Source organism: Theropithecus gelada, chromosome 11 (genome assembly GCF_003255815.1).
Source record: "Theropithecus gelada isolate Dixy chromosome 11, Tgel_1.0, whole genome shotgun sequence".
NCBI lineage: Eukaryota > Metazoa > Chordata > Mammalia > Primates > Cercopithecidae > Theropithecus > Theropithecus gelada.
The window spans coordinates 70,090,048-70,110,806 of record NC_037679.1 but is presented as its reverse complement, the minus strand read 5'-3'; the positions used below and the strand labels follow the sequence as shown (position 1 = coordinate 70,110,806).

General features: G+C 50.0%; 1 protein-coding gene across 1 annotated transcript in view; it reads right to left on the bottom strand.

The window, feature by feature from the left end:
* The window catches only part of CUX2 (cut like homeobox 2), a 323,139-nt gene extending 305,051 nt beyond the window's left edge, over nucleotides 1–18,088 (bottom strand). The window contains exon 1 of the mRNA XM_025402227.1: nucleotides 17,872–18,088. Within this exon, the coding sequence (XP_025258012.1) occupies nucleotides 17,872–17,934 (63 nt within the window). The 5' untranslated portion in view covers nucleotides 17,935–18,088. The remainder of the gene's footprint in view (nucleotides 1–17,871) is intronic.
* Between the last annotated feature and the right edge of the window lie 2,671 nt (nucleotides 18,089–20,759).

The window sequence follows — 20,759 nt, the reverse complement described above, 5'->3', positions numbered from 1 at the left end:
ATGTGTTACTGTTGAGTTATTCATTAGAGTTCTTGCTTGTAAGCATGTTTGCAAGGTCAGGTAAATATGTAAGAATATGTGCTATGTACAGTTAAGCATATGTAGTACTATATATTATTCATGTTGGCTAGGGCACATGTACAGTTATAATGTGCCGATTAAAAAAGAACGAAGGGCATGCTGAATTACACTAATACAGATCTGAATTTGATTCTTATAAGTTACAATATATATGGTAAACCCTAGCGCAACCACTAAGAAAATTCTCAAATAATATAGTTAAAGAAAACCTCACTAATTAAATTAAAATGCTACATTAGAGAATATTCACTCAATGCAAAAGAAAGTAGTAAAAGAGAAACAGAGTAACAAAAAGATATGGAAAACAAAAAGGAAAATGGCAGACAAATTCTACTATACCAATAACAGCATTAAATATGAATAGATTAGACAATCCAATCAAAGAGCAGAGCTTTTCAGACTGGATAAAAAACATGATCCAACTATATGTTGTCTATAGGAGACACGCTTTAGATTCAAGGACATGAACAGATGGGAAGTTAAAGGATGCAAAAACATATAATGCAAACAGCCACCGTAAGAAACTGGGAGTAACTATATGAGTATCGGACAAAATAGACTCTAAAGCAAAAAAAAAAAAAAAAAAAAAAAAAAGTTACTAGGGAAAGGACATTTGCTAAATAAAAGGGCCAATCTGTCAGCAAGAGATAACAATTATAAATGTATATATGTACCTAATAACAGAACACTAAAATATATGAAGCAAAAACTGACAGAAATGGAGAAATAGACAATTTAACAATAGTTGGAGACTTCAACACTCCACTTTCAACAGTGCACAAAACAACTAGACAGAAGATCAACAAGAAAACAGAAGACTTGAACGACACTATAAACCAAGAACAGAGGGCAGTGACCAGTCCATGCTGAGCATGGAAGGTTAGTTACATTGAGGCTTTCACCTCAAAAGCAATGGAGGGCCATTGGAAATGGTACTTTTTAAAACAAAATGCATTTTTAATTGATACATAATATTTGTATATATATTTATGGGGTACATGTAATATTTTGTTACATGCATAGAATGTGTAATGATCGAGTCAGGGTATTTAGGATATCCATCACCCAGGTACTGGAAACATTCCAAGTCCTCTCTTCTAGCTATTTTGAAATACACAACACACTGCTGTTAACTATAGTCACCCTGCTCTGCTATCGAACATTAGAATGTATTCCTTCTATCTAATTGTATGTTTGTACCCATTAACCAACTTCTCTTCATCGTCCCCTGGAAACTCTTCTTCTTAAACTTCTATTAGAAACTTCTTAACCAATTTTTAATAACCTCACTTGCTGCCGTGGTCAAGAGAGTGGAGAAGCCAGAGTCAGCAAAGGAAGAAATTAGGAGACCAAAGTCCAAGGGAGAGGCAATGGGGGCATGGGTCCAAGCGACAATGGTGGAGATGAAGGTAGGAGATGGGAAGCAGGGGGTATCTAGGAGGTAAATCCCCAGGATTTAGTGATGAACTGGACATGGGAGGCATACAGGAGAGGGAGGTAATCAGGGTAGCTCCCACGTTTCTGTCCTGTAGACCCGGATGGAGCCATCCCTAAGATGAAGACCCTACAATGGAGAGAAAAATTAGGTTTTGAACATCTTGACCTGGAGACATCTTTGAGACAGACATTCAAGAAAAGTCAATAAAGTGGCTTAAAAGGAAAGAAAGAGATGTCAAGAAGGCTGTTGTACAGAGAGGTTTGGCACCCAGAGGCAGAGACTGGAGAGTGGGGAGGCAGTGATGTTGTGGATACAGATGAGGTCACACAGGGTCAGGACACAGAGTGAGAAGAGATGGACCTTGAAAGGACCGACATAATTAGAGGCCAGTCGGAGGAGGATGGGTCTGAAAAGAAACAGGGAAGTGGTGGCAAGAGGTAGGAGGAAAATGAAGAGAATGTAGTATCAGGAGGGCCAAGAAGGGGCTCTGTGGGGGAAGCGGCGGGGTGGGTGGGAGATACAGAAATGGGATCGAGTGTGAGCCAGATGCTCTATAAATGTGGCTGAGCAGGAGAGGAGGATGTAGGTGAAGGGTTTCTCTGCCCTGCCTTCCTTCATATACCCTTGTGCCTCAGTTTCCTCCTCTGCAGACTGGGAGGTGGTCCAACAGCATAGGCGAGTGGAACCATTTCTGACAGGCTCCAAGCACCATGCAGAGGTTAGGGACTGCTAATCTGCACTGAACAGTAAGACCAGGGAGCCCCTGTCCTAGTGGCAGACCTGGTGACCTGCCTTGTCCACCTCCTTGGTGATAGATCATCCTCCTTGCCCAAAAAAGTCTCTCAAAGACCTTGCTGGGCTCCAATCTGCTACAGGACAGAGCTTGGTCCCTCCTGGGCCCATCCAGGGTTTGGTGACCATGGTTCCTGTGGTGTCTCCTTGAAGGCAGGTTGCCCTCTGAGACCACCCACCCTCTGCCTAGGCTAGAGAATATCACTGAATCCAGATGGGGAAGGAGGGGAGAACTACACGTCCCAAGCCTAGAACCCTCTCCAGCAGCCCTCACCAACCTCGCAGGCCTGCAAGGCCAGTGTTTGTCTCCCCTCTTGGTCCCACAGCTCTGTGTACAGCCTCTGATTACTGTGCTGATGATGTCATTTTGGGGTTATTTCACTACAGTTGACTCCTCCACCAATCGAAAGCATTCTTAAGAACAGGGACTGCTTTCTCTTCATCTTTACATTCCTAGTGTTGGCTGAGTAGATGGTGGATGGATGCATGCACAGAAGAAGGGATTTTTGTTGGATGTACAAATATGTGGATGGGTGGATGAGAAGGTTGCTGGGTGGCTAAATGGATGAATGGATAGATGAATGGGTGGGTGAAGGGGTGGAGGAATTCATGGATGGATGGAGGAATTCATGAATGGATGGATGGATGGATGGATGAATTCGTGGATGGATGAATTCATGGATGGATGGATGGAAAGATTCATGGATGGATGGATAGATTCATGGATGGATGGATGAGTGAACAGATGGATGGATAGTTAAGATCAGTAAGAAATGGGGAAGCACAGCTGGATAAAGTGTTAGGTGGATATTACAGTGGATGAGAGAGCAGATTTATGAAACAGCAGATAAGACTATGTTGGGTGGGTGGTGGATGAGTGGGTGATGGATGATAAAGAGGTGATCCCCCAACCCCTGCTAGACTTCCAGTCCACAGGTGCTCACAGATTAGACAAAACTAAAGGGTGAAAAAAGTTCTCTTTATTCCATACTCCAGCCCATATCCCCTGCAGTCCCCCAGGTAGACACCCAACCTCTCTTACACCTAACAGCATCCCCATATATGAAGGTCAGCACACGACCCCCTGGGACAGAACACCTGCATGTGGCCCGGGCTCTACAGCCACGCTGTCTTAGTCACCTCATCTTTTTATGGCCTTTCCTAACAAGTGGCACCTGGACACACATTGGTAGTAAAGCCCACAGAGACCACTGGGCAAAGGGCCCTTCTAAGAACATAACCCAAGCCCCCCATGACCCTCTTTACACCTGCTCTATGTCCAGGAGAGGAGAAAGCGCCCCTTGCCCACTGCACGCCTGCCGCTAAAAGCCTACAAATCCACACCAGCTGGTCACTCACACAGAAAGCCAGCCACGCCCTTACCAAGGAAGCACAGCTGCCACCTTGCTGGGGGCACCAGGCATGTCCCCATGGCAACCTCTCCACCCCCACAATGCTATACAGTGCCAGTCCTCAAAACATTTGTGTGCCCAAAGGCTTCCCACCACGAAGACCCCTTTCTGGGCAGAGATTACAACATCCAGTTAGTCACAGATGCTCTCCTTTGCCTATTTTCCAAACGTCCCCTCCCTCCCTTCAGTGTTTCCTATCAGGCTGAACCCAGTGGGAGCCAAACATAAACTGGATCTCATTTCTCCCGTTTTAGACCCTCAATATCTTCCCACTTCCACAAGAATAGAATCCAAAGGAATCCGGCCACTACCGTGGTCTAAAAGGGCCTGCGTGAGCAGTAACCACTTCCCCCTGTGACTTCTCTCCCTCCTCTCTTCTCCCCTCTCTAGCCTCACTGGCCTCCCTTTGGTTCCAGGACGTTCCAAGCTGAGTCCCACCTCAGGGCCTTTGCACAGGCTCCTCCTGGAGCTGTGAGCTCCCCGGCCTGAACTGTGCCTGCACAGCTCGTCTTCATGGATCAGGTCTCAGCCTCCAGTGTGGGCCTCCATCATCACCCTGAATAAACAGGCGGCCCCTCCATGTGATTTCAGCACTCTTTCCTCTATTCTTTCTATTTCTGTCATTACACATTTATTTGTTTAGCTTGCCCTGCCACACCCAGCACCTGGCATTGTGCGGGGCCGATAGCGCGTGCTCAAGAAATACCTGCTATCTGATGGATTCATGTCAGATTCAGAGCAAAGACTCTGGCCGGACTGTCCGCGTCCGAGTCTTGTGTGACCTTGGGCTAGGGAATGAACCTCCCTGGGCCTCAGCAGCCTCAGCTGCAAAATAGGGTGACACCAGAGCCTGCCCCGAGGGATGCCGGGAGGATTCAATGAAAGAACGAAGGCCAGGGACCATTCTCCAGCCCCAGCCCCAGCCCCAAGTCCTTGCTTCCTGGAGCCGGAGCAATGAGTGTAAGGTCTGCCATGGAAAGAAAGAGCTTATAAGGTAAAAACGCAAACTGTAGTTCAGCCACAGAAAGGAGGGTTGGACTTGACTTTAAAAAAAAATTCTAAAAAACTTTTTTAATAAAGGCTACAAGTCTATCTCCTTCCTTCTTTATCAACGACACGATTTATTGACCGGGGAGGCCATATTGACTAAATAAATCTTGATAATGACCACGGCAGCAATCAATACCTGCTTATTACCAGCCCTGGCCGAGAATTCCATCTTGCGGAACGCAGGCCGGACGACAGGGCGCGCCACACGGCTCCAGGACCAGCGGGGCCGGGAATGGATGGCCGGGTGGCGCTCATTCTCCTGGCTGGGAGACACGCTCCCAGCTGGGAGCGGGGAGCTTTCTCTCACCTTCCCCCGACCCATGCTTCTCAGGCTTTGGGGCCCAAATCCATTTCCATGAGTTGACGGTGGCAAAGTATCTTCAAAGGTTTTTAAAAAGAACAGAAAGGGGCCGGGCGCGGCGGCTCAGGCCTGCAATCCCAGCACTTTGGGAGGCGGAGGCAGGCAGATCACATGAGGTCAGGAATTCAAGACTAGTCTGGCCAACATGGTGAAAGCCGTCTCTACTGAAAATAAAAAATTAGCCAGGTGTGGTGGCGCACGCTTGTAATCCCAGCTACTTGGGAGGCTGAAGCAGAAGAATTGCTTGAACCTGGGAGGCGGAGGTTGCAGTGAGCTGAGATTGCACCACTGCACTCCAGCCTGGGCAACAGAGCCAGACTCTGCCTCAAAAAAAAAAAAAAAAAAAAAAGCATACAGAGAAAAATACTGACATAGTGACTGTAGATGGGGGAACCTCAGCAGTGGCATGAGACAGACATCAGTCCTGGGAGGGGCACCTCTGGCCATTAGTGAGGCCACAGCAGGAATATGGGTGGCCAACAGCCCTGGGTCTTGGGTTCAAGTCCAGGCTGGGCTGCTTCCTGGCAATGTAGCCAGGGACTAAGCCTTCTGTGCCTCACTCTGCTCATCTGTAAAATGGGAATGGTCATAGTTTTCCTTTCATAAAGTTGCTGTGGGAATTAAAAATAAGACAATATAAAGGGCTGTGAACACTGTCTGGCATTGCAGTAAGAGTGCAAGCTCCATTTGTTAAAGAAATTCCAGGCCTGCACAGGCCTCTCCGCAAGCTGTCTTCTGACCCACAAAGCCAGGCCCGGCCTTGCTAAGCCCTGCCAGGCGGCATGCAGGGAGGCCTGACCTCCTGTCCCAAGCTTCTCTGCAAAGAGCCAGTGCACCTGGATGCTGGCTGCTGGCTCCGGGTGGGCCGCGCTGGGAGAAAGACCCAGCTTAGATTCCTGTCCTTACAGGGTATGGTGGGGGTTCCTGCGCCGGGCTGGAGTTCAGGTGAGCTTCTCTCATCTGATACCTGAGCAGCTAATACTACAAATCAATCTCTAGGCTCCACCCAGATTTGGGCACCTCTGAGCTGACCAGTGAGGCCTCAGAGGTGAATGACAAACAACAATGATGGCAATAATAATAAAGGTAATACTAGTTGCTCTTGTTTATTGGGGAATGATGGTGTCCCAAGTGTGTGTTATGGGCTCTCCATCAAATCAAATCTTCTCAATGTCCCTGTGAGGTAGGGGCTGTGTTTCAGTCCCATTTTACAGATGAGGAAGTTGAGGCTTACAAAACCGGGGAGTTGCCGAAAGCCTCCCAGTGAGGAAGTGGCAAGATCGGGGTCTGAAGCAAGATCTGACCACTCCGAGCCCAGCTCCCATCATTGCAGGTGCAGCTCCCAAGGCAACTGAAATTCAACAGGAAATGCCCTTCCATTTTAAGAAAGATAACAATAACAACTGCCAATAAAGACAATAAATAGCAATTAATAATAATCACCATTAGGAAAGGCTCACAACATGCCCAGCCCTAGGCCAAGTGTCTACATGGAACTGTCACTTTCTACTTCTCACGATCCTTGAAGAAAAGTACTTCTACCTCCAAATGATTATGAAGTAGAAGCTTTATGAGGGCAGGACTTGGTCTGTTTTGTTCTTTGCTACACTCTCAACATCTCAGGCAGCTTGGGACACATAGCTGGGGCTGAAAAATGCTCATCAAATGAATAAATGACCTGTCTCAACAAACCAGGGATGCTCCATTCTAGACAGAAAAACTGGAGCCCAGCCACAGAAGGAAAGATGGGTCTCCTGCCTGATTATAAACAAGGGGTCCCTGGGCATGGTGGGAAAGAAAGCCCCTCAACCCTGGGATCACTGCCCAAAGACCCAGGCCACATTCTCATGCCTGCTGGGCTGATCCAGTGGGCCTGGGAATCAGGAGAAGAATGTCACCTGGGTCCGAGGACGTTAACTGGCTGTCTTGTGTCCCAGACGACAGCCATCTCACAGGTTATAGGGATGCTTTCAGCTCTCTGTGGCTGAGGCCACCAAATCATCGCTTATGACCTGCAGCCTGCCAGCAATTAATAAATAGATATATTAATTAGATGGGAGCTGCTTCCCAGGTTGGAAGTGGGGTCACCCTAAGGCGAGACTGATGGAGCTAAAGGTAAACCCTCATTTGCCACAGGCCTGAGGCCGGTGCCCAATTCCCAGCAACTTTCAAGAGCCAGTGAGCCAGGGGTCCCCCAAGACTGCCCTTCAAGGTGAAGTCAAGGGGCAACTGCCCCCAACCTCATCCCTCCTGTGGATTCAGCCACCCCATCATTCAAATATTTATTGAGCACTTACTATGTCCCTGCCCTCCCCAGAGAGGGAAGCAGACAGTAAACAAATGAACAAATAAATATACAAATAAATATTAATCACATCACGTGAGGTAAAGTGAGGAGAGGGGAGCTGATTTGGAAAGAGAAGTCAAGGAGGACCTCTCTGAGGAGGTGGTATTCAAGTGGAGGACCGAACTAACTGAAGGGAGGTGTCTGGAAATTGTCTCAGAAAGAAGGAACAGTAAGTGGCAAGACCCTGAGGCTGGGACATGCTTGGCTTGTTTGAGGCACAGCAAGGAGGCCACAGGGGCTCGAGTAAAGACGGAGAGAGTGGCGGGGATGGGAGGGGGATAGGATGGGGGGATCCTAAAGCCTGAGGGCAAGTAAGGACAGATAACCAGGAAAGAGACAGTGCTGAGAGTGACGGCTCCCCGGCGCCCCCCAAGACATGACAGCAACCTCAATGGAGAGTCTCCTACACCCTGAGAGCCTCATGCAGATGTCCCAATCCCATTTCTTCTTTCCTGTGGGACAAGAAACAGACTTGAAGGCACGGTTACATGGCAAAGAGATGTGTAAGGGTCAACGTCTGCACCTGCTGGAGGGAGCCAGTATGAAGAAGAGAGAGGACGGAAGGACGGGAGGAAGGTTGTTTGGTTGATGGAAGCTCCTAGACTGCCATGGAGTTAGCAGGGGGTCCCATGTGTCCCAGGTACGAGTCTGCAACAGAATTTCTGCTGCACTCTGCCCCTGGCTGGGCCAGCTATGGGATGGATTTCCAGTGCAGCATGGGGGCCAATCACACTCCTTGAAGTTGAAGATGGGCACGATGCATTCTCATGGAATGCTCTTTCTCCTACTACCATTGCTATCTCGTGAGTATGCACCGGGCAACTAGGATTCAAATCCCAGCTCTTCTCCTTTCTTCCTAGATATGTGTCTTTGGGCAAGTTATTTCCCCTTTCAGAGGCATGGTCTTCTCATCTGGAAGATGGGTGTAGCAATGGTATCTCCTGGAGTGCTGGGATTACAGGCGTGAGCCACTGCGCCTGGCTAATTTTTGTATTTTTAGTAGGCACAGGGTTTCACCATGTTGGCCAGGCTGGTCTCAGATGCCTGACCTCAAATGATCTGCCCGCCTCATTCTCCCAAAGTGCTGGGATTACAGGCATGAGCCACCGCACCCGGCCATGCAGTGTCATGTTATATCCTCCATCCCTACTCCTCATTGGCAGGTGGCAAAAGTGAGGATGGGGCGGGCCCAATAGCCTGCTCAGAATCTTCCCTTGGCCATACTGCTTCCTTCAGTTCCTTGGAGGCACAATTCTTCCACCCTCCTCGGGGTCTCCGCAAATGCTATTCCCTCTTCTGAGATGCTTTTCCCTAACCTTGTCCTTGAGATCTCAACGGAAGGGTCATTTCTTCCAGGAAGCATCCCCTGAGGTCCAGACCCAGGCAATTCCTTTGCCATATGCTATCTTGGAATCTATTCTCCTTGTCCATCCGGGAAATGACATGTGCATCCACTCATCCCGTGGCCTGTGGGCTCTGAGAGAGCTGGCACCTTGCCTTCCTTGCTTGCTATATCATCTTTAATACGTAATTATTAGTTATTGTATTTGTGTTTTTATATATAACTATTAATTATACCATAAGTGGTGAATGTACAGTTCTGGAGTGAAGGATAATTGCAATTATTATTCATTTTAACATTATATCATGTTTCAATGTGCTGGGCATGGATCTCAGTGCTTCGTATGCATTAACTCACTTAATCCTCAAAACAGGCTGGGCACAGTGGCTCACACCTGTAATCCCAGCACTTTGAGAGGTTGAGGTGGGAGAATCACTTGAGCTCAGGAGTTCAAGACTAGCCTGGGTAGCGTGGTGAGACCTCCATGTCTACATTTAAAAAAAAAAAGCCAGGCGTGGTGGTGGTGCACCTATAATCCCAGCTACTTGGGAGGCTGAGATGGGAGGATCACCCAAGCCTAGGAGGTTGAGGCTGTAGTGAGCCCTGATGGCACCACTGCACTCCAGCCTGGGTGACAGAGTGAGACCCTGTCTCAAAAAAATAATAATAAATGTCATCACAACAATTCTTAAGGAGGTGACTACTACTATTATCCCCATTTTATATATGAGAAAAGTGAGGCTCAGAAAGGTTAAGTGACTCACCCAAGGTCACACAGCTGGTAAGTGGCAGGGCTGGGATTTGAACCCTGGCCTCCTGGCTCCAGAGTCCAGGTAGTCTTTGGAGGTGGAGGGTATAGGGCTTGATTCTGCACACCACATCCCCTGGGACACCCGCACCCACAGACACTCGTAGCGGATGACAGACACTCGCAGGCGTCTGTAGCAGCAAGCTCTAGGAGTGATGGCCCCACTCAGGGAAATCTGCCCTGGGCTGGCGGCCCCTGTGACCCCTGTGGTCTCCGGATCCGCAGCACCCACGGTCCACACCGGCGGCTGGGCAAGTCAATGGACCATAATGGTTCCTGGGGAGCCATTTACCCCATCCAGCTTGAGCGACGGGCAGCTCACAGAGTCTTAAGCACCGCTGGGCCCCCCGGCGTCTCTGGGCAAACGACCAGCTCAGGCCAAAGAGGCCAAAGGATTGATTGATTTCTTTCTTTCTTTCTTTTTAATGACAAATGCATATCCTGCAACTGCTGTTTCACTGGGCTGAACTGAAGACTGGCAGAGGCTGGGGTGTGCTCGGGAGGGGTTTCAGGGGACAGCCACAGGCCCATTTTTGGGGGTGTGGGCTCCTGGGAAGAAGCAGAGACAGCAGGCTCTGAACGCTACTGACCAGGTATCTTCATGGGTTAGTCAGGAGCCTTTCATTTGTTCTGGAAATGCAGCCTCTTCTGGAACTAGGCACTGGGAAGGTGCAACCTGTGGCCTTGAGCTACAGAGAAGACCCTCCCCAGGACCCTGACAGCTAGCCTGACCCACTGAGGACCCCTGGCACAGGGCCCTGGCACTGACTGTTCCCTCTGCCTGGAATGTCCCTCCCAGGTCTCCACTCCCTTCTCCATTGGACCTGCCCAGTGTGGCCAGAGCTCCTGATTTTCAGGGGACACTAGTCACCTGGATTTCTTAGGTAAATCTCCTGCGTTCTAAATGCTGACAACTTACACAAAAGTGTTTTTAAATATCACACTAATCTAGACAGACATATCCATGGGCCAGACATAGCTCCCAATCTGCAATTTCTGTAGTCAGAGCTCCCAAAATATAAGATACTACATATAATATTAGTACAATACTAATATAGTAAACCCCCAATGGAGTAAGAGAGAAGAGAAAACTTGCCCAGAAATCTCTAAAACAGCCTGCAAGGCCAGCAAGTTCCAGCCACTGCTGTTTATTTGGTTTTCTCCTCTCATACTCTAAAAATACCAATGACAATACGAAGTCACTCAGACTCACAGGGCAGCAACTGTGTGCCCACACTGTGCCCTTTCATGTTCAAAGTGGTTTAATCTTCCTGAACAACCTAGAAGGTGGAGACTATTATTAGTCCCATTTAAAGACAAATAAAGTAAGGCTTGGCGAGGTTAAGTGACTCATCCAAGGTCACACAGCTGGTAGGTAATGGAGTCAGGATTTGAAGCCAGGCAGGGGCCCCTTACCACCCTGACTCTTCATGCTTCTCTCTGGAGGGAAAGGGTCAAGAACAAGTTTTGGGAACTGAGTTTGATCCACTTTAATACTCTTAACTGGAAAGTTAAAACTTCAGCCATGCCACAGCCTATATATGACAGCCATGACATAGAATAGTAGACCCAGGGCAGGCAAACTACAGTTCTCAGGCCAAATCCGGCCCCCTGCCTGTTGGTATAAATAAAGTTTTATTGGAACACAGCCTCGTCCATTCATTCTTATTGTCTACGGCTGTTTCATGCTAATCGCAGAGTGGAGGCTTATGGCCCACGAAGCCCAGTGTATTATTATCCAACTCTACAGAAAAAGGTTGGCCCCATCTGATGGTAAACCTAGCATGTGTAGAGAGAGACCATACCCTGAGAGGGTTCTATGGTCAAAACCCTCTGGGGTGTCCTTAGCAATATGGGAGCACATCTGCATATTACAGTGGGGAACCAGTGGTGGAAGCTTCTTTAGTTTTCTTTAGGCTGAGTGGTCACGACATTTGGGCTCAGAATGAAAGAGATGAAGGAGACAACCACAGGGAGATGGGAGGAAAAGGGTCTCAGGCAGAAGAAAGCATACATGCAAAGGCCCTGAGGTGGGAATGTGCTCGATGTGTTTGTGAGACAAAGAGAAGGCCGCTGTGGGACAGTGGTTGGAGAGGGAGCCAGAGAGATCGAGAGAATGGGGCAGATCCTGGGGGATCTGTCAGGGGAAAAGAATTTGAATTTAATCTAAACATGATAGGAGTATATTTTTTTTCTTTTTCGTTTTTAAACAGGATCTTGCTCAGTTGCTCAGACTGGAGTGCACTGGTATGATCATAGCTCGGTGCAGCCTCCACCTCCTGGGCTCAAGCAATTCTCCCACCTCAGCCTCCTGAGTATCTGGGACTGCAGGCAGGTGCCACCATGTCCAGCTAATTTTTTTATTTTTTGTAGAGAAGGGGTATCACTATGTTGCCCAGGCTGGTCTCAAACTCCTGGCCTCAAGCAATCCTCCCACCTCAGCCTCCCAAAGTGCTGGGATTATAGGCATAAGCCACCTCGCCTGGGCCATAATAGGAATATAAAGTCTATACCCTCCAAAACACTACAAGTCATTTTGGTGAAGGGCTCATTGAGGCTTAGAAACCAAGTAACTCCATCCTAGACAGAATTTTTTGTTTCAAAAATATTGCTTAAAAGGTCAATAGCCCCACACCACGACCACGATGGAGAAAGAAGGGGAGGGGCCCAAGGTCATCACGCTTGTAATCCCAGCACTTTGAGAGGCCGAGGCTGGCGGATCATTTGAGGTCAGGAGTTCAAGACCAGCCTGGTCAACACTGCAAAACCCTGTCTCTACTAAAAACACAAAAATCAGCCAGGCATGGTGGCGTGCGCCCATAGTTCCAACTACTTGGGAATCACGTGAACCCGGGAGGTGAAGGTTGCAGTTAGCCAAGATTGCGCCACTGCACTCCAACCTGGGTGGCAGAGCCAGACTCCATCTTGAAAAAACAAAAAAGAAGAAGACAACGCATTTAAGTGACCCACAAAGGTGACAGCATCCTTCACCTTTACAAAAACTCGTACAGCAAAGGTGGGCACAGCCAGCCGACTTCATGGGCTAAGAAGCAGGAGAATTGTGATGTAGGATGGTTCACCCAGGAGCGCTAGAGGCCACAGAATACAGGTCTTGGGGTCCTTCCCCCCTGCCAACCTCTACCATCCCTGACACCCTCCAGTATATGACAACATCATAAATAACAAGCACCTCCAGAGGAAAAATATCAAACAGAAGATGGGACCCTGAATCCCAAGGCCAGGAACAAAGGCAGGTCACCACCTGAGTCCCCTTCCAATGCTTCACCTCTGCCAGGCCCGGCCTTTGAATTAGATAGCCAGGAAGCCGCCGGAAATTCAGCCCTTTCAGAAGTAGCACAGAAAACCACAATTTCTGGGCAGCCCTGTCTACCATCATCCAGGACCATATATTTAGCACCAGCCAAGGTGCTCACGTTTGAAATCCCATCTGCCGGAAGAAAGGTTACCACGACAGAATGTCAAGTTCGAAGATAGAATCCTCTTTTTAACAGGAGAGTTTAAAAAAAAAAAAAGAAGAAGAAGAAAAGAGAAAGAAAAACCACCACCAGCATCAGAAAAGCTGTTCCCTCTGGTCAAAATAGCACCGTGCTCATCTGAAATAACCCACCGAGACACTTATTTGCTTCTTTTAGCTGGTCCGTGGTTTCTCCATTTTCTACAGTGAATTCAAGTATTAATAAAAGAAATTTCAAGACCCCCAACAGCAAAACCAGTGAGGGATGAGATGTTGCTTGTTTTTTCTTCTTGCATTCAAAGAGAGAGCCTGTCTTTGAGAAGCAATCTCTGTCAAGTTGAGAAACTACAATTTTGGGATACCCAGAAAAGGCTGCTGGGTTCTTTAAATAAATTCTCAACACCTGTTTCTAGCTCTTTCTGCAGAAAAGGGCCACAGGGTGTGGGTTCTACGGACTTGGAGAGGCAGAGGGAATGGGGTCACCCACTGGCTGGAGTTATAAGAGAGTCCAAGGGTTTGTCTTATTCTCAGAGCGGTCCTCACCTAATGCCAACCCCTCTCAGGGGGCTGAGCCATGCCAAGCTCTGCGGGCTCACGCTCCCCACCTCGGCTGCAATTGGACCTCGGCAGTAATTCTATTATGGCGAAGTTTCCAAAGTTAGGATTCCGCCAACAGGGCTGATAGCTTATTTACTGCTGTCATCTATAGAAAGAGGAATTTTGACACATTGTTAAATGATAGCACATTTAGATAAGTCAAGCTGTCAGAGGCTCTAATGGATGTCTAAACTCTCTGTGGCTGATATGTAAAATTTATGCACTTCAGAATATCATAAGGTTATAATATTTTAATCACATCCCTGCTCTTTTCTAAACTTTGAGCAGGGGAAAATATTCCATCAAGCACCATCTTGCTCTCCTGCGCCAGGAGACTGAGTGTTCCCGGAAGTTTCTCCAAACTCCTTGGAAAAGTCCGGCCTCTCTTTGCTTATACTGTTGATCTGCCTCCCAACTGCTGACATCCGAAGCAGAATTTGCCCCTTCCTCCCAAATTAGTACTATGTAATCCTATCGGCCAAGCTCCTTCCTCCCCAGAAACACAGATGAGCATTTGGTCTGGGGACCCTCATTTGGACAGGGTGCCCCCCCAGCTCATTGTTAGCTCAATTAACTCTCTTTGGAGTCAGGGAAGACAGCATGGGAGACTGGACCCAGAGCATCGTAAAAAAAGTAGAAAGTTAAGCAGAAAAAGAAAATCATAAAGGTATGAATCCGGTTACGACGATTATACACAGAAAAGCCATAAAAAAATACTGCATTAGTAATGTTCACCATAAAGCAATCTTATAACCAAATGAAATATGCCTAGCATTATCTTTGGATGGAATTTTATTTCTTCTCGTTTCCTGAGCTGCTAGCTGCAAAGGCAAAAAAGAAGCAAAGATGGGGGGAGGTAGTTTCAGGAGTGGTGGAGTAGGGTGGCATATCTCAGATCACCTTTACCATCGGCCCAAATCATTAAGGTTGTTGACTGACTTCCAGGCTAGGAAAACAGCCCTGCTATGTACAGAGACGGTGCTGGAAGGAATAATAACGGGAACGCTTCCATTTTTGAAAAATATACATTTCCGGAGGGCTGGACGCCAGGCTGGTACAAGGTCACCTTTCTTGCCAGGATCAGTAAGGCGTCAGCGACGTGGTATGGCCTGGGGACACAGGGCGGCCTATGCTGCCTAGGCCACTTTAATGCTCAGCAACCACGCTGTGAGAAACCATTCAACCTGAACAGCCAGGAGTGAAAGCAACGCACCTCCTCACCATCACAGGCAGCTCAGCCTCAGGATGCGAGACCAGGGCTCTCTGGCTGCCCAGGCCTGGGCCTGGGGACCTGCCTCTCCTACCTGGATCTCAGAACAAGCCGGCAGAAGTTCTCCTTTCTGTCTATCTCCCCTATAAGAGGAAAGCAGGGGAGGGGGAAAAATGAAAATAAAAATGTGTCGTAGGAGTCACTGGCATTATGTACAAGAGAGGATCCCAGGCCAAAGTGCTTAGGCTCCTAATCCACTTCCAACAAAAATGCCATCAGTGAGGATATGGGGTGGGGTGGGGGTGGGGGGCTGCAGCCTGTTGGCCAGGGGACCAACTGAAGATTTCAGGCTGGGGGTGGTGAACACAGCAGATGGAGGGCCAAAATGTTTGCACGCGGCCACGGCTGCCACGTTTATTTCTCTGCTTTCTAGAAGTGTGCTGCCTTGCAAACTCCCACAGGGATACCCCCTCCACTTAATATCGATGTAAATGAGTTTACCCCCCTTCCCTAAGAGCCTTCTCCGGTGTGCCAGACACACCAGCCATTGTCTTAACGAACAACCCCCCCCCCTTCACACATTCACCCTGTAGGCTGGGAGGTCTAGGTCCTATCTCCCCATCACCTGAACAAACCCCTCCACCACCCCTTACCTTCATCCTTTCCAGTTCAAATTTGCTTTCCATCTATGCATCTTCTAAAACGCTAACAAAGGGTTCCCAGATCAATGGGCGTCCAGCTGGAATCAAGATTTGGGTGACCTCAACCGTTCTACAAAAGACCCCTTGGGTAGAAGATTGAAGAGAGTGAGGTTCCAACCTCCCCAGCTCAGACATTAGCCCCCCGGGAGCCGCACCCACCCCTCAGCACCCAGCCCCTGCCTCTCCCCGGGCTGCAGCCCGAGCTCCCCGGATTGAAAACGAGTTATCTAATGAAAATTGTGTTAACTGACATTCCGGCCGACAGGGAGCAAATACCAGCGCTGTAAATCTCGCCGCGGAAATTTTCTCCAGCCCAGAATAACAATAGGACCCTGCAAAGGGCTTTCGCCAGCCCTTCTGGTTCCTCTCCTCTTGTGTGCCACGTTCTTGTCATTCCTTATGTTACAGAACATCAATCATAAATAAAGACGCTGTCCCCCAGCCGTGCCCGGGTCTCATTTACAAACATTAGCAGGGAATACGATTACCATTGGCCTTCGTGCCAAGCCCAATGTGGCTGCCCAATTCTCTCTCTCTCTCTCTCTCTCTCTCTCTCTCTGCCTCCACAACCCCCACTCTTCCAGAAAGGCCACTTTAGCATCATTTAAGCCGGCAGGCACAGCTCGCAGTCCTGCCCGTCTCAGTTGGCCACCAAACTGTAGCCCCAACTCGAGTGCAGACCCGGAATTGCAAGGCACTCGGCAGTTATTAACTGCATGCCTCAGTGCCCCGATTTTCTCCCCAGCTCAATGGCTTTGGGGGAGGGGGAGAGCGAGGAGCGGGGCGTTTGGAAGGACGGGGACTGGGAAGCGGGGAGAAGCGGCGGGTGCTAGAACCACTTATCAGAAGAAACTTAACGAGATTTGCCGGCGGATTAAAAAAAAAAAAAAAGTGGGTCCCTTTTTATCTCCAGACTGATGATCTCGCGTCTTCCGCGAATGTCACGGTCAAGGCAGGATGCTCTAACCGCCCCGTTATCCGCACCATTTTCCCGCCCCTGATCCCCGCCGCACCCCCCGAGACTTTGCGAGACTCCAAGGCTGGGGGGCCTTGCCAGGCGCGTCCGGGGCACCCCGGGATAGAACAGAGGCCGGAGCTGCGCCTCCACGGTGCGTTCTCTGAGATTCCGCCTCCCAACCCCGGCTCCTAGCGGGTCTGCAGAGAATACCTCCAAATCTGGGGGAGGCACACAGACTCCCACAAAAGGAGGATGGGGAGAAAGTGATGGGGTTTGGAAGAGTCGCCCTAGGGAAGGAGAGAGAAAGAGCAGAGAAGAGATGAAAGAAACAGAAGAGACGGGAGAGACGGGAGAAAGAAGAGACGGGAGAGAGGACAGAAGGGGAGCGGCGGGGAGAAACGCAGGAGGCAGAACAAGCGAGAAAATCTCTCATTTAAAAGTTCCCATGGGCCCGAGGGCTGGGAGTCACCTGCTCTGCGCTGCTCCCGGCTCTCCACCGCCCTGGAGGCAGGAGCGCAAACTTGCGCGCGCCCGGGCCCATCTCCACCGCCCGTCTGCATCTAGACTTGGGAATGAGGTGGAAGGGGGGTAAAGGCAAGAAGCAAAGACGAACCCCAAGACCCCGGCCCGAGGAGAAGAGGTCTGCCGGCGCGGGCGGCCAGTCCGGCGGCGGTGGCTCTGGCGGCGGCGGCGGCCCCCGGGTGGTGGCGCGTCCGGGCTGCGCAGCCAGGCGGGCGGCGGCGGCTGAGGTGCCGGCGGGCGGCGGGGCGCGGAGCCGCCTCCTCGCCAACCCCGGCTCCCTCCTCCTTTCCTCCTCCTCTCTCCTCCTCCTCCTCCCTGCCCGCCAGCTCCCTCCCTCCCTCGCCGGAGCCCCAGCCGGGTGCGGACAGGCAAGCGGCGCGCTCCGCGGCCTCCCCGGGCGCCGCGAAGTTGGGAGGCGCGCAAAGTGCGGCTCAGGGGAACCGCCGGGGAGTCCCGCCAGCAGCCCCCTGCCCGGGGTCGCAGCCCCTGCCTTCCCCGCGCTTCGCCCGGCCGCTTGGCCGCTCCGCCGACCGAGGGCTCACTAGCGCTTCTCCATGGTCGCGGCAGCTAATCGATGACTGAACCGAACAAAGAGCAGCGGCGAGATCAATTCCTAATACCTATCGATGGGCAGCGGGCGGCCGAGCCCCGGCGAGCCCCGGCAGCCGCCGCCCGCCGCCCCGGGGCGCCCGCCCGCCCGCCCGGGGACCTCCCCAACGCGCCCAGGGCGCGCCCGGGGCTCCCCACGGCCGCGCGGCCGGCGCTGCCCGCACTAACCTGGAGTCGCCGTAGATCAAATCGCTTCCAATATTGAAACATCGATCCCACATTGGCGGCCATCTTGGGGGCTATCGAAACGCGCACACACAAGAGTTTGGCTTTTCTCAATGGCTGCACTCAATATCCGGGCTGGACTCCCCCCAGCCCCGGGGCCGCCGCCGGCCGCCCGGGCCCTGAGCGCCGCGGCCCCGGGCCCCTCGGGCGCCCTCCGGCCTCCTGCCACCCGCTGCCCCTCGCCGCCGCCGCGCCGCCGCCGCCGCCGCCGCCAACGGGCCCGGGAGCCGTGCGCCCCCCCGACCCCCGGAGGGCGCGGGCGGAGCGCGCCGGGCGGGGAGCTCGGCGCCCGCCCGGGGGAGGCAGCCGGGGATGGGGTGGGAGGGGAGGGGTGGGTGGGAGGCAGCCTCTCCGAGAGGCGCCGGCGCCGCCGCTGCCCTGCCTGCCGCCGGCTCCCGGGCCCACGGAGCGCTCGCTGCATCTCCCCCCCAAGTCCGGGGTCGGTGTGCCGCGCGATTGCACTTGACTTTGGCTTTTTGCAAACTTATCAATACTGACGTAACGTGCTGATCAATGCAAAGGGAAGTTTGGGAGGGGGCGCTGTGGGAGGCGGGCGCGCGGAGCGCCTGCCCCCGCTTGCACCTGTCTACCCCCCGCTCCCGGCGTTGCACACTTAAAAAAAAGTTAATAGTTGCAATGCATTTTTTTTTCTTTTGCAATCGGAGCACACACAACACGTGCCTCGGGCTGCCGCCGCTCCTCCGCCAGATATGCTTGGGATCCGAGGGTCGCAGCCAGCACTTGGGGCTGCGTAGACGCGCCGGCCGGCGGGAGGGTGGGAGCCGCCCGGGGGCGCCACTGAGTCGTGGGAAATGTCACCACCACCGCCCACAGTTTCCGCGCCATTATATTATCATTATTGGCGGGGAGGGGGACTTCGTCTGAGTAGTAGCTCAGGGTTCTTTATGGGCGGGGGCCGAGGGCGGGGCCTCAGGTCCTTTGCAATAGGGATTTATGTTATTGTTATTATTCGGGGGGTCTTTAACCCAATTGTAGGGACTCCCCCACAACTTTGCAAGGTGAAACCCTTTTACTGTGATGACTATTATTGGAGGTTTATTATTTGGTTCTGAACCAAACCTCGGGAGGGCCCTTTCCCCCAGTGGGCTTGTTTTATTGTTATGAGTGTTGAGGGTGCCCTACCCCTGCTGTGGGGGCTCCGGATCCTTAACAACCTCGGAGGTTTCTGCTGTTGTTATCATCGTTATTATCGGGGCTCTGTTCTTTGCAACATGACATTCCTTTATTGTGATTGTCTTTGGGGAGAGGGTCTTTAGCATGGCTAGAGGGAGGTTCCGGTCCTTTGCAATTCTTCGGACTCTGGACAACCGGGGTGACTGGATTTCTTGTTTTACGTTTTTTTCTTTTCTTTTTTTTTTCTTGCCTCTGTGCAAGCTCGAGGTCCTCTGTTTCCTCCCGAAATCTCACCTCCAGGGGAACTCATACTCCCAGCCCCTTCCATCACCAACCCCCTTACCTATCCCTGCCACCACCCCAAAAGTTGAGGTCACCCTTCCTCTCTGGCTTATTCCCCTGACACATAGCACCGCAGCCTCTTCCCCACTCTAAAAAAGAGGGCATGTTTTTCCTTTTTCTGTGATGAAAAGATTTGCTTTTATGGACAGCAAATGGAAATTATATTCTTTTTATAACCCAGCTTGGACTTCTGACATCACTCTTGGTCTGGGACAATAGATCAATACAGTGGGTTATAAAAAAGATAAAGTTTAGAAGAGTTGTAAAGAAGAGAGAATCATGATGGATATTTTTGATGATTTTCCAATATTTGTGTCTCAGAGCACGTGCTTTGCGGCAATTAAAGTTTTTAATGTAATGTAAATAATTGTTTCATAAATGCTTCGGAAGAAGGTGTGATCTTTCTGAGCAATCATTTGAGCTGTTTAAAAAATGAAATGTGATTTAAACAAGGATACAGTATTTGTTTCCATCCCCATACATTTTCCATGAGGTCTGGGTAAATATATTAATGCAGGAGTTGAAAGACGCGTAAGACCAAAAGTACTGCATTCACCGAGATGTAATGAATTAGGCCTAGTTAGCAATTCCGAGTGGCCTGTTTCCCTGCCAGATTAAATTGCACGTGATGTGTGGTTTATCTCAGCTCTCGATAACTTCAGGTTTAAATTACGGCTCTCATTCTGCAAAATGAATTTAGGGAAATTTCATAACTATCACATTACAATTTTTTAAATGGCTACATTTTTCTCCTGAGCATCTGTAAAGCTTGTGGCTTCCTTGTCTTTGGGTCTGTTTTTTAAAGTCCTATAATAAAAAATCTAGAGTGAGTGTGAATCCCTTCCAAGCAATGTTTAGCAAGCCAAGGGGCTGATGAAAAAAAAAAATTATTTTAAACTTATGTCTGATTTTGCAGTAACAGGACACATTGACATCGTGTACCTCCTGATATGTTGTGCTTGAAGGACACATCACTTCTGTGGTATTCCTGTCAAAGGGGTATAATCTAAAGCTAATTGTGAAGAAACATCAGACAAACCCAAATGGAGGGGAAAATTCTACAAAATAAACAGCCTGGTCGCTTCAAAAACGTCAGTGGCACATGAAACACACAGAATAATGGAGGACCTATTTCCAATTAAAGGAAACTAAAGAGACTTGACAAGTGATTATAACATATGATCCTGGATTTTCTTATACTGTAAAGTGGACTAATTAGAACCAATGGCAAATTTAAAATAAAGTCAATAGATCAGATAATAGTGTATCGATGTTAATTTCCTGATTTTGACCATTATACACTGGCTATGTAACAAAATACTCTTGTGTTAGAGAACACACGGAAGTATTTAGGG